At 41.6% G+C, this 14319-nt stretch overlaps 1 protein-coding gene across 18 annotated transcripts in view; it reads right to left on the reverse strand.

Moving 5' to 3' along the window:
* Window positions 1-14319, reverse strand: part of LOC120818130 (protocadherin gamma-C5) — a 168550-nt gene that overhangs the window by 72761 nt on the left and 81470 nt on the right. For 3 of the 18 annotated variants that reach the window (XM_078101244.1, XM_078101228.1, XM_078101223.1), the window contains exon 1: window positions 11153-13954. The exons of 12 other annotated variants lie outside the window; for them this stretch is intronic. In XM_078101244.1, the coding sequence (XP_077957370.1) occupies window positions 11153-13537 (2385 nt within the window). In that variant the 5' untranslated portion in view covers window positions 13538-13954. Of the gene's footprint in view, window positions 1-208; window positions 3181-11152; window positions 13955-14319 lie in introns of those variants that run through there. 3 more of the 18 variants (XM_078101234.1, XM_078101233.1, XM_078101217.1) reach the window with 1 other exon arrangement.

Genomic DNA, 14319 nt, shown 5'->3' on the forward strand with positions numbered 1-14319 from the left:
AGACATAACCACCCACAAGCATAAAAAACAAAAAAATAGTCAATGCTGCAGCTGCAAATAATTAAAAAGGTTCAGGGCAAAAGTAACACCAGTGCCTCTGTCCATGGTGCTAGTTGCAAACCCATGAAAATGGGACAGGGTAAGGACTTCCTCAGTTGTAAGAAACATGCAAATGTGTTAAAATGTGTTATTATACCAAATGACCAACCTCTAGAGGAGAGTCTGGTTCATCCAGGATGTTCTTCTCACTTTGTATCCGCTGCATCGTTCCTGTAGAACTCGGGTCCATTATCAGCACGTTCTGACTACCGACTGTGCCGAACTTACAGTCACTCTTTCTGGAGTCATTCGTCCTGCACACCTCGTAGTTGTACACGTGTGGGAGAGTCCCTGTCCCCAGAGTGTCTGAGTAACGTGGTGGATAATACGGAATCACAGGGAGATTGGAGTGATACAGGACGCGAGACTGTCTCCATCTGTAGATCTTCACGGATATAATAACCACTAAACATGTGATGAAGAGGAAGGAAACTACAGCCAAAGCCAACACTAAGTAGAAGGTCAGGTTGTCATTGTACTCCTTGTCTTGTGTGTAGTCAGTGAACTCAGACAGCACTTCAGGGAAGCTGTCCGCCACCGCCACGTTAACAATGACTGTAGCTGAACGAGAGGGCTGCCCGTTGTCCTCCACTATCACAGTCAGTCTTTGTTTCACAGCATCTTTATCAGAGACTCCGCGGATAGTTCTTATTTCTCCATTCTGTAAGCCCACTTCAAACAGCGCCCTGTCTGTGGCTTTCTGCAGTTTATAGGAGAGCCAGGCGTTCTGTCCAGAGTCCACATCAACAGCCACCACTTTAGTGACCAGATAGCCCACATCTGCTGAACGAGGAACCATCTCAGCCACCAGAGAGCCTCCAGTCTGCACCGGGTACAGAACCTGAGGAGGGTTGTCGTTCTGGTCCTGGATCATTACTTTCACAGTCACGTTGCTACTGAGTGGAGGGGAGCCTCCATCCTGCGCTTTGACGCGGAAGTGGAAATCTTTGATCTGCTCGTAGTCAAAAGAGCGCACTGCATGGATGACTCCACTATCAGCACTAACGGACACATAAGAGGAGACTGGCACTCCGTTAACAGAGGAGTCCTCCAGGATGTAAGAAACACGGGCGTTCTGGTTCCAGTCAGCGTCTGTGGCTTTCACTGTGAATATAGAGAGACCTGGTGTGTTGTTTTCTACGATATAGGCCTCGTATGAGCTTCTCTCAAAGACAGGCGCGTTATCATTAACATCAGAGATCTGTAAACTGAGAGTGACGCTGCTGGAGAGGGAGGGGACTCCTTCATCAGAGCAGGTCACAGTTATATTATAATGAGAAGCGACCTCTCTGTCTAAATCATCTACTGTAACTAAAGTATAAAATCCATTTAAAGTAGTTTGAATTTTGAAGGGATTATTACCGTCTATATTACAATCTATTTCACCATTACTTGCTGAATCTGGATCATTTACACTTAACATAGCTAAAACAGTATTTGGAGAAGAATCCTCGAATATGGACTCGGATTTTGAAATAATATTTATCTGAGGAGTATTGTCATTTACATCAATAACATCAACTAATACTTTCGTGGAATCGGAGAGTCCCCCGCTGTCCACAACTTCAATATCGATTTGATACATTTTTGCCTTTTCGTAATCTAATTCACCGACAAGAAGAATTTCTCCTGTTTTTGAATTAATGTTAAATAGTTCGGATAAAATACGCTTGCTGGAAGATATTAGATATGATAATTCTCCGTTAATGCCGATGTCTTTATCAGAAGCGCTTACAGTCGTTACGCTGGTGCCTTTGGGGGAATTCTCAAGTATTTTTGCTCTATACAGTGGTTTTGCGAATGTAGGTGCGTTGTCATTCACATCCAAAACATTTACAAATATTTTCAATGTCCCTGACATTTGCGGCTCTCCTCCATCCACTGCAGTTAACAGCAGCGAAATTAACGCCTGCTTTTCTCTATCAAGAGGCTTTTGTAGAACCATCTCGACCTTCTTACTGTCATCTGCCTGATTTTCGATTTTTATTACAAAGTTATCAGTGGGCGCAAGTGAATATCTTTGTAAACCATTCATTCCGATGTCCAAATCGATGGCTTTCTCCAACACAAATTTCGATCCAATGACAGCGGACTCGCTGATTTCAAGGCGTTTTTCTGCATTCGTAAAAGTAGGTGTATTATCGTTTATGTCGGTGATCTCCACTGTTACACGAAACAGCTCCATTGGATTTTCCAGAATCAACTGGAAATGCAAAGCACAAGGTGTTGTCTCTCCGCATAAAGCCTCTCTGTCTATCCTCTCTTGGATAAAAAGGACCCCTCTTTCTTTATTCAGCCCGATATATTCAACGCTTCCTCCCGTATACACACGAGCTTTACCTGATTTCAGCCTATTAAGATCCAAACCTAAATCTTGCGCTATGTTACCAACGACAGAGCCTTTCGCCATTTCTTCGGGTATGGAATAGCTGACCTGCCCGAGCACGTAGCTGAGACATAGCACCGAGAGAAGCAACAGTACTTGCCGTCTCATTGTTCTGTCCGTAGTGGTGTCCTGCGCCATTACATTGAAAGCTTTTCCAAAGCAATCAATGTGAAATTTAAAAAAAGGTCCACTCCAAGTAGTAGAAGCGAAAATTAATGTCCAGTGAGATATAAATTCCTCGCAGGTTTTTTGAGAACGCGCACCGTGTATGATGTCGTTGTCTGCTCATGTCCTGTGTATGTACACGTAGAGGCAGGACACTGCCGGAAAATTAGAAAAAATCTAGTTCAATTGCCACGCGCTTGCCGACAGCGACCCTCTGAGTTGAAAACACGGATTACAAAAGAGAGAACAAGTTCAGTATAAAACAATGTTGATCAAGAGGAATTGAAATCAGAGAGTAGCTGCTTTTCATTTTAAACATTGACATTTCACGCAAGTACTGTTTGAAAGCTGTGACAATGTGTTTTTGAGTTATCATATACTTGAATAGGCGGCATGAAGTCAACAACAAAAACATTAACACCCCCACACATCATTGTATTCACTTTTGTTAGCAGTGTTATTTACTGTGCGTGGTGTTAGTTTTGAATAGTATGGCAACTCAGACATTTCTTTGTGTTCAATTTGTGTGCTGCAGGACAAGTTGATTTGAACATCGGTTAAAATAAAAATAAAATGAAATATTAAAGCTATCGAAATGGTCTAACCTCTAGTGGAGAGTCTGGTTCATCCAGGATGTTCTTCTCATTCTGTATCCGCTGCATCGTCCCTGTAGAACTGGGGTCCATTATCAGCACGTTCTGACTACCGACTGTTCCGAACTTACAGTCACTCTTTCTGGAGTCATTCGTCCTGCACACCTCGTAGTTGTACACGTGTGGGAGAGTCCCTGTCCCCAGAGTGTCTGAGTAACGTGGTGGATAATACGGAATCACAGGGAGATTGGAGTGATACAGGACGCGAGACTGTCTCCATCTGTAGATCTTCACTGATATAATAACCACTAAACAAGTGATGAAGAGGAAGGAAACTACAGCCAAAGCCAACACTAAGTAGAAGGTCAGGTTGTCATTGTACTCATTGTCTTGTGTGTAGTCAGTGAACTCAGACAGCACTTCAGGGAAGCTGTCCGCCACCGCCACGTTAACAATGACTGTAGCTGAACGAGAGGGCTGCCCGTTGTCCTCCACTATCACAGTCAGTCTTTGTTTCACAGCATCTTTATCAGTGACTCCGCGGATAGTTCTTATTTCTCCACTCTGTAAGCCCACTTCAAACAGCGCCCTGTCTGTGGCTTTCTGCAGTTTATAGGAGAGCCAGGCGTTCTGTCCAGAGTCCACGTCAACAGCCACCACTTTAGTGACCAGATAGCCCACATCTGCTGAACGAGGAACCATCTCAGCCACCAGAGAGCCTCCCGTCTGCACCGGGTACAGAACCTGAGGAGGGTTGTCGTTCTTGTCCTGGATCATTACTTTCACAGTCACGTTGCTACTGAGTGGAGGGGAGCCTCCATCTTGCGCTTTGACGCGGAAGTGGAAATCTTTGATCTGCTCGTAGTCAAAAGAGCGCACTGCATGGATGACTCCACTATCAGCACTAACAGACACATACGAGGAGACTGGCACTCCGTTAACAGAGGAGTCCTCCAGCATGTAAGAAACACGGGCATTCTGGTTCCAGTCAGCGTCTGTGGCTTTTACTGTGAATATAGAGAGTCCCGGTGTGTTGTTTTCTACAATATAGGCCTCATATGAGCTTCTCTCAAATACAGGCGCGTTATCATTAACATCAGAGATCTGTAAGGTGAGAGTGACGCTGCTGGAGAGGGAGGGGACTCCTTCATCAGAGCAAGTCACAGTTATATTATACTCAGAGGACCTTTCTCTGTCTAATTCACTGTCAGTTACTAGACTGAAGAATTTTTTGGAGGATGTTTTCATTAGGAAAGGCAGGTTTTCTTCGATGTTACATAATACTTTGCCATTTTCCCCAAAGTCAGGATCTTCGACGTTAAATATAGTAACCACAGTGCCTGGCCCTGAGTTTTCCGATATTGAATTAGTTTTAGACATTATATTAATTGATGGATGATTGTCGTTCGTATCGGACACCTCAACAATAATCTTACATGAATCTGTGAGTCCTCCATCATCACTAGCTTGTACATGTATTTCATAGTGCTGTGCCTTTTCATAATCCAGGTTTCCAATTAAAGCTACAACGCCATTTTCTTCGTCGACTTGAAACATAACAGGCACGTCATCCAACGTATTTGTTATGGAATACGACACCTTTCCATTCGACCCTTGATCTGCATCTAAAGCACTAACTGTACTCAAAATTGTGCCCTTCGGAGCAGTTTCTATTATATTAACCTTATACACTTCCTGCGTAAATACGGGGGCATTGTCATTTACATCTAGCACGGCAATTTCAATTCGCATTGTTCCCGACAGCTGAGGCTCTCCACCATCGGTAGCGGTGAGAGTTAAAACGAGGTGGTCTCGATCCTCTCTGTCAAGCGGTTTTTGCAAAACCATTTCTACCTTTTTACTCCCGTCTTGTTGATTTTGGAGCTTCAAATGAAAATTGTCTGTAGGATTTAAGGAATAACCCTGCAATCCGTTCACAGTAACGTCCAGATCCATAGCCCTTTCTAGCACAAATTTCGCTCCAATCACAGCCGACTCACTGATCCTAAATTTCATCTCATCCTTTTTGAAGCTGGGTGCATTATCGTTAATGTCATTAATTTCGATAGTAACAGAAAAGAATTCTATCGGGTCTTCCAGCGTTATTTGAAGATGTAAAGCGCAAGGTGTTGTCTGTCCACAGAGCGCCTCTCTGTCGATTCTCTCTTTCAAAAGCAGGACTCCTCTCTCTTTATTCAGGTCGATGTATTCTGCATTGTCGCCTGTATATATGCGAGCTTTACCAGCCTTCAGTCTTTTCACGTCCAATCCTAAATCCTGCGCTATGTTGCCAACTAAAGAGCCTTTTGACATTTCCTCCGGAATAGAATAAGTGACCTGCCCAAACACTGAGCACAGGGAAAGTAGCGAGATAAACAATAGTACTTGCCGTCTCATTGTCCTGTTCGACATTTTAAATTCGATAAAACACTGCAGACCTAAAAACATATATTCCAAAGCGATAAGGTCCCTTTGTGACGAACTCCAAATGATGATGTAATTTCGTTGTGTTTCTTGAATAAAAAAGAACCCGAATGAATTGCAGCGCGGATACCTCCCAGTGTCTGCTACGGAGCTTATGGGTGTCTCTTTCTCTGTTTAATATATTACATTATGTGGTTGGGCTGCGCGTTGGCCTACAGCGGCCCGAAGAGTCCAAACACTTGCACTGCAGATACCCGTAATAAGCAGAGGAGGTACAATATGAAGAAATTAAAAATACTTGAAGTCAATAGAAAGAAAGTCATGCTATGCCTTACTTAAAAAAAATAGAACTGCTCAACTATTATGCCTCATATGTTGGGAGCTCGGTTGTTGCAGTTGTCAAGTAATGTTATTTAATCAATAGTGTATTCTTTTTTTTAGAACAAAACATAAAACACGTATTGGAGTTTAGCAGAGACTTACACTTTAAAATTATATCTGCAAAAAAAAATGTTAACTATACCGTCACTTTCTATTTGAAGACATATGTAATGGCATGAAGTAGTTTGAGAAAATTAGGCGACAGTGAACTTGATCAAAATATTCATACTATCTATAATTCACCCTTTTCTTTGCTGGAATAATATAATACTTGTTATCCACCAATGGGTTACACTTTCAATGTAACAGATTATTTTTTAACATTTACTGACAATTTTTGTGTTCACTCTCTGCAAACGTCCTTTGAAATTTACTTATTAATTTACGTTCTAAACTTTTTGTTTATTAACAATAGCTCTGTCCAATTCTTAAGGCACGTATTTAGACAAAGTTAGAGCAGGAACTCAGGCAGAGTGAGTTAGTCTGTTGAATTAAAACATACGTACAGCATGACAGCCATATGTGGACTATTGATCAGATTGCTCAATAAAGCTTTCAATCGATTGCTGTTATTCTTGGTGAGAAATGTACTCAACAAGAGGTGGAAAATGCCTGCATGTGCTCTAAAAAATGATGCTTGTGGATGTATTGTTTGCTAGTTTCTTCAACACATGCAGCCAGTTCAATCTACTGCAAGTATGTTGTATCAAAATAACAAATAGAATGCAACGTTCAACCTGTAAACCCTGTTTCAGTAACTCCCTGAGTGGATTTCACACTGTTTGTGCTTTATAACTTAAACACGTGGATTCGATGTTTTACTGCAATATTTAACAGTGTGCTTTTTTGATTTTAAACAAAAGAAAACAAATAAGTGGTCATCAAGTACAAGACAATTTAAATATGGAGTTGCACAGTAAGCAAAATAACTGTGATTCTTTTGCAATCATTATTTGGGGAGTCAATTTCTTCTGGTGTACACTGCACAACAGACTCGAAAAACATATCCTTACCCAATCTTTAGCAATAGCAATATGCCATGGTATTAAATGACATAAATACAACAAGCAATATTTGAATTAACACCATAAATGTGCATTTAAAAACTAAATAGTGCTAATGCACTAACAAAATTAAAAAATAGGCAAACCAATGCATTGAATTACAAATTATGTGATAATGTTGCGTTTGGAGGAAAGACAAAATGCTATTTTGGAGACAATTATAATTTTCTTTCCCTTTATCAAAATTCCTTTCCTGATAAAGAGTTGGCACATGAGTAAATTAGGTGTCCCTACACTTTTAAACCTTACACTTGAAAACCAAACAAACGCACCACACTTATAAAATGCATTGTTTACAGGAGAAAATATAATTAGCAATCAAAGTTGTAGTAGGAAGTCCGGAACAAATGTGACAAGTAAACATAGACTGTGATTTGTGTGTGAGCATCACCTGTATGCACTCTAACAACGTCCACCAGCTGCTCAAATTCTTTACATAATGTAGTTGTTGTCTTGCAAAAAGACATCAAGTGGCAATCTTTAAGTTCTAAATGCTGTTAAAAAACTAACCCATGGCATGTTTTAAGAGAGAGAGTGAACCACAAAGTAACCAATTAACCAGATATTAAAAAATAATGAAAAGGACTGGATGATATACAACTACTATAACATTTTTTTTGCATGAATTGACTGTCTAAACGTAATTAATCCACGTTACCCAGTAACGTAACAGGACATATAACAGGACATATAAGGAAACAACAGAAAGCATATGAATGCATAAATCATGAGATTTCTGAGAGGTCCAAGCTTAGTGAGCAACATAATGAATAAATAAAAAACTGGAATATTTTTTCAAATCACAACTAACCTCGAGAGGAGACTAACCTCTAGAGGAGAGAGAGAGAGAGATAGAAAAATAGAGAATGAGGGAGGAAGTGTGTGATTTTGTACTGCTTCTGTCCAAGGTGCTGAAAGATGCCGGCAGCAATTAGACATCTCAAAATGCAGCTTTAAAAAACAAAATGACAAAAATTCAAACCTCTAGAGGAGAGTCTGGTTCATCAAGGATGTTCTTCTCACTCTGTATCCGCTGCATCGTTCCTGTAGAACTCGGGTCCATTATCAGCACGTTCTGACTACCGACTGTGCCGAACTTGCAGTCACTCTTTCTGGAGTCATTCGTCCTGCACACCTCGTAGTTGTACACGTGTGGGAGAGTCCCTGTCCCCAAAGTGTCTGAGTAACGTGGTGGATAATACGGAATCACAGGGAGATTGGAGTGATACAGGACGCGAGACTGTCTCCATCTGTAGATCTTCACTGATATAATAACCACTAAACAAGTGATGAAGAGGAAGGAAACTACAGCCAAAGCCAACACTAAGTAGAAGGTAAGGTTGTCATTGTACTCCTTGTCTTGTGTGTAGTCAGTGAACTCAGACAGCACTTCAGGGAAGCTGTCCGCCACCGCCACGTTAACAATGACTGTAGCTGAACGAGAGGGCTGCCCGTTGTCCTCCACTATCACAGTCAGTCTTTGTTTCACAGCATCTTTATCAGTGACTCCGCGGATAGTTCTTATTTCTCCACTCTGTAAGCCCACTTCAAACAGCGCCCTGTCTGTGGCTTTCTGCAGTTTATAGGAGAGCCAGGCGTTCTGTCCAGAGTCCACGTCAACAGCCACCACTTTAGTGACCAGATAGCCCACATCTGCTGAACGAGGAACCATCTCAGCCACCAGAGAGCCTCCAGTCTGCACCGGGTACAGAACCTGAGGAGGATTGTCGTTCTGGTCCTGAATCATTACTTTCACGGTCACGTTGCTACTGAGTGGAGGGGAGCCTCCATCCTGCGCTTTGACTCGGAAGTGGAAATCTTTGATCTGCTCGTAGTCAAAAGAGCGCACTGCATGGATGACTCCACTATCAGCACTAACGGACACATACGAGGAGACTGGCACACCGTTAACAGAGGAGTCCTCCAGTATGTAAGAAACACGGGCGTTCTGGTTCCAGTCAGCGTCTCTGGCTTTCACTGTAATTATAGAGAGACCTGGTGTGTTGTTTTCTATAATATAGGCCTCATATGAGCTTCTCTCAAATACAGGTGCGTTATCATTTACATCGGAGATCTGTAAGGTGAGAGTGACGCTGCTGGAGAGGGAGGGGACTCCTTCATCGGAGCAGGTCATACTTATATTATACTCAGAAGACCTCTCTCTGTCTAACTCACTGTCAGTTACTAAACTATAGAAATCATTTGAAGACGTTGAAATAGTAAATGGTAATTTGCCACTTATTCTGCAGTTAACTTGACCATTGTTATTTGAATCTGGGTCAAGGACACTGAACATAGCTATGACTGTATTTTGGGGAGAATCTTCTCGGATTAAATCAGATTTAGAAAGTATACTAATTACAGGTTTATTATCATTAACATCGATAACATCTACAATAATTTTACTAGAATCTGAAAGACCACCACTGTCTTGAGCCTCAATATCAATTCGGTAATATTTGGCTTTTTCAAAGTCAACTTCACCAACTACAATTACATCACCGTTTTCATTTATTGTAAAGCTATCTGTTTCACTATCTATAGCGGTTGATACTGAATAAGACACTTCCCCGTTTGTTCCTTTATCCGCATCAGAAGCACTCACAGTTATCAGTGTGGTTCCAATCGGAGAATTTTCAGCTATTGCTGCCTTGTAAAGCGACTGAGTAAACACGGGGGCATTGTCGTTTGCGTCGAGCACGGTCACATCAATCTTTACCGTACCAGACATTTGTGGTTCTCCTCCATCTACAGCTGTCAACAACAACGATATGTGCTCTTCTTTCTCTCGATCTAACGGTTTGTGTAAAACCATCTCGACCTTTTTAATTCCATCGGAATGACTTTGTATGCTCAGTACAAAATTACCAGTCGGTTTCAAGGTGTAATTCTTCAGTCCATTTACGCCAATGTCTGCATCAACCGCCCTTTCCAGCACAAATTTAGATCCTGTTACGGCCGATTCGCTAATTTCGAAACGTCTCTGGTCATTTTTAAAACTGGGACTGTTATCGTTGACATCGGTTATCTCTACTGTTATTCGAAAAAGCTCCATGGGGTTTTCTAGAATAATTTGCAAATGTAAAGCACAAGGCGTAGTCTGTCTGCAGAGCGACTCTCTGTCTATTCTGTCTTTCACGATGAGAACTCCCCTTTCCCTACTCAGCTCGATGTATTGCACACTGTCGCTCGTAAAAATACGTGCTTTACCTGACTTTAATCTTTTCACATCCAAGCCTAAATCTCGTGCAATGTTGCCCACAACAGAACCTTTTACCATTTCCTCCGGAATAGAGTAGCTGACCTGACCGAGGACTGAATCAAGATAGATGATCATGATAAAAATAAATCCGTGCCGTCCCATTGTTCTATCCGTTTGCGATTGCGAGGGAAAAAGCGGTGTAACACTCGGTTTCACAATAAAAATATCACCATGTGAAAATTAATTTAAAAAATAAAATAGAGTAAATCCTCACAATATACAGAAGCTGTTATCCACTCAGCGTGGACATCTAAGGGGTAATGGTCGCTTGGAGTGCGTACTCCCTTTCTCTTTAAATAACGAAATGACATGGGAGGATCTGCTTCATGTCCTTTCCAAAGCTGCAACACCTTAACCAACAGCGGCCCGTGGAGTTCAGCGAGCGATATTGCAAGATAGGAAAAGTATGTATGAGTAGAAATTATTTCAAAATTATCAATATAGACATTAAAGGTGAAATAAAATAACTTGGAAATGATTAGTTAGAAAGTTGAGCACTCAAGAGCACTCAGTTCAAACCTCGCAACAACCGAACTAGAAAACAGGTCACGCAAATTAACATCCATTACGAAAGTACACAAAAAACAGCGAGTGAGTAAATGAGTGAGGAGGAAGAGAGAGAGATGGAGAGAGAGAGAGAAAAAAAAAGAGAAAGACTGAGGGAGGAAGTGTGTGATTTTGTACTTCCCCTGTCCAGGGTGCTGAAATTGTGCTGGCAGCAATTAGAAATGTATCTCAAAATACAACAAAAAAAAGAAAAAAGAACGGAAGTTCAAACCTCTAGAGGAGAGTCTGGTTCATCCAGGATGTTCTTCTCACTCTGTATCCGCTGCATCGTCCCTGTAGAACTGGGGTCCATTATCAGCACGTTCTGACTACCGACTGTGCCGAACTTACAGTCACTCTTTCTGGAGTCATTCGTCCTGCACACCTCGTAGTTGTACACGTGTGGGAGAGTCCCTGTCCCCAGAGTGTCTGAGTAACGTGGTGGATAATACGGAATCACAGGGAGATTGGAGTGATACAGGACGCGAGACTGTCTCCATCTGTAGATCTTCACCGATATAATAACCACTAAACACGTGATGAAGAGGAAGGAAACTACAGCCAAAGCCAACACTAAGTAGAAGGTCAGGTTGTCATTGTACTCCTTGTCTTGTGTGTAGTCAGTGAACTCAGACAGCACTTCAGGGAAGCTGTCCGCCACCGCCACGTTAACAATGACTGTAGCTGAACGAGAGGGCTGCCCGTTGTCCTCCACTATCACAGTCAGTCTTTGTTTCACAGCATCTTTATCAGTGACTCCACGGATAGTTCTTATTTCTCCATTCTGTAAGCCCACTTCAAACAGCGCCCTATCTGTGGCTTTCTGCAGTTTATAGGAGAGCCAGGCGTTCTGTCCAGAGTCCACGTCAACAGCCACCACTTTAGTGACCAGATAGCCCACATCTGCTGAACGAGGAACCATCTCAGCCACCAGAGAGCCTCCAGTCTGCACCGGGTACAGAACCTGGGGAGGGTTGTCGTTCTGGTCCTGGATCATTACTTTCACAGTCACGTTGCTATTGAGCGGAGTGGAGCCTCCATCTTGCGCTTTGACGCGGAAGTGGAAATCTTTGATCTGCTCGTAGTCAAAAGAGCGCACTGCATGGATGACTCCACTGTCAGCACTAACGGACACATACGAGGAGACTGGCACTCCGTTAACAGAAGAGTCCTCCAGAATGTAAGAAACACGGGCGTTCTGGTTCCAGTCAGCGTCACTGGCTTTCACTGTGAATATAGAGAGTCCCGGTGTGTTGTTTTCTACAATGTAGGCCTCATAGGAGCTTCTCTCAAATACAGGCGCGTTATCATTAACATCGGAGATCTGTAAGGTGAGAGTGACGCTGCTGGAGAGGGAGGGGACTCCTTCATCAGAACACGTCATAGTTATATTATAATTTGAGGCTGTCTCTCTGTCTAATTCACTGTCTGTTACCAAACTATAAAAATTATTAGTTGATGTCTTTAAAGTAAATGGTGCATTTTCACCTATAAAGCATTTCACGTTTCCGTTGTCTCCCGAGTCCTTGTCTTGGATGTTTATCATTGTAACAACTGTATTGAGTTTTGCATCCTCTGTTATAACAGTTGACTTTGACATTATATCAATTTCAGGCTTGTTGTCATTTACGTCTTGTACTTCGACAATTAACTTACAAGAATCTGTTAATCCCCCCTCATCACTAGCAAGCAAGTTAATTTGATGGTTCCGCAAATCTTCAAAATCAATTTTTCCAATTAAAGTAACATCCCCGTTTTTTTCATTTACGTCAAATACTTTCCTTATATCGTCTAATGTATTTGTGATAGAATATGTAATTTCACCGTTAGAACCCTGATCTGCATCTGAGGCTGAAACGGTGGCAATAACTGTTCCTACGGGTGAGTTTTCAGTAACTAAAGCCTTGTAGGTTGGCTGAGTGAAAACGGGAGCATTATCATTAGCGTCTAACACTGAAATAACAATCAGCATTGTTCCTGACATCTGCGGCTCTCCTCCATCTACAGCCGTTAACACAAGAGATATCTGCTCTTGTTTCTCTCTGTCCAAAGGCTTCTGCAGCGCAATCTCAACGTTTTTATTACCGTCTGCGTTATTGCGCAAAATCAGAGCAAAATTATCCGTTGGTTTTAATTCATAGCTTTTAACATCATTTATTCCGACATCGAGATCGACAGCCCGTTCTAGAACAAATTTTGACCCGATAACTGCTGATTCGCTTATTTTGAATTTCATCTCATTCTTTTCAAAGGTTGGTGCGTTATCATTTATATCTGTGATCTCGACTATAACGCTGTAAAATTCCATAGGATTCTCCAAAATAATCTGGAAATGCAAAGCGCACGGCGTCGTCCGTCGGCAAAGCGCTTCTCTGTCGATTCTCTCTTTGACGAGGAGGACTCCCCTCTCTCTATTTAGCTCGATAAACTCATCACTGTCCCTGGTATAAATTCTTGCTTTACCGGATACCAGACGTTTGGTTTGTAAACCTAAACCCTGTACTATATTACCTACTAAGGACCCTTTGGTCATTTCCTCTGGAATAGTGTAGCTGACCTGCCCAAACACCGCTCCAACGGAGAGTAGACAGACAATCAGCTGTACTTGCCTCGTCATTGTTCTATCCAGACTGTATCCGTGTGATTAAAAAAAACCCGATAAAAATTGCGTATCAAACGTAAACTAATAGCCTGTAAATTCCACAATCGATAAACTCCCAGATGTCAACGTCCTTTTTCCAATTTGCTACATGACTCAACTCTCCGCTCTTTCTCTCCGTGCTCTTTCTTTATTATGTCGATGTTACATGGGAGGTGCTGCTGCAACAACACTGCTAGCCTTCCACAGTTTAGCCAACAGCGGCCCTAAGAGTGCACACTAAACAACTGCAGAAGCACAAGAAAATGTTTAGAAGATGGATTAAAAGGATAAGAATTCGGAAGCTAAACAAGAAACATACAGATCTCACGAGGCACATTTGAAAAAATAAAGGGAGAAAAAAAAAAGTAAGCCAAGTAATTATTTCTGTCCTATGTTGTAAAATGAATAGATTCTGAAACCCAATATAAGGTACTGCCAATTGACATGGATTCATCTGACAAAATGACTTGTCTGCTGCTCAAATAAATGAATGAGCAAAACAAAAAAGTATATATATCTATCTGCACAATATAATATATGCATTAACACATATATACATTATATTGTTTATTGAATTGAATAAAAAACGATGATACTGTATATAAACAGGAAGTAGCTAAAACTATCGAAAAAGACTTTCACTTTCAAGACACCTATACTAAGAGAGAAGGTAAAAAGTTATCTGCTTCTGCCTCTTTAAGCACATAAAGCAAATGTCAATACATTAATAGGATGAAAACGGATCATCATCATAAGCG

The sequence above is a fragment of the Gasterosteus aculeatus genome, chromosome 4 (genome assembly GCF_964276395.1).
Source record: "Gasterosteus aculeatus chromosome 4, fGasAcu3.hap1.1, whole genome shotgun sequence".
NCBI classification, from domain to species: domain Eukaryota; kingdom Metazoa; phylum Chordata; class Actinopteri; order Perciformes; family Gasterosteidae; genus Gasterosteus; species Gasterosteus aculeatus.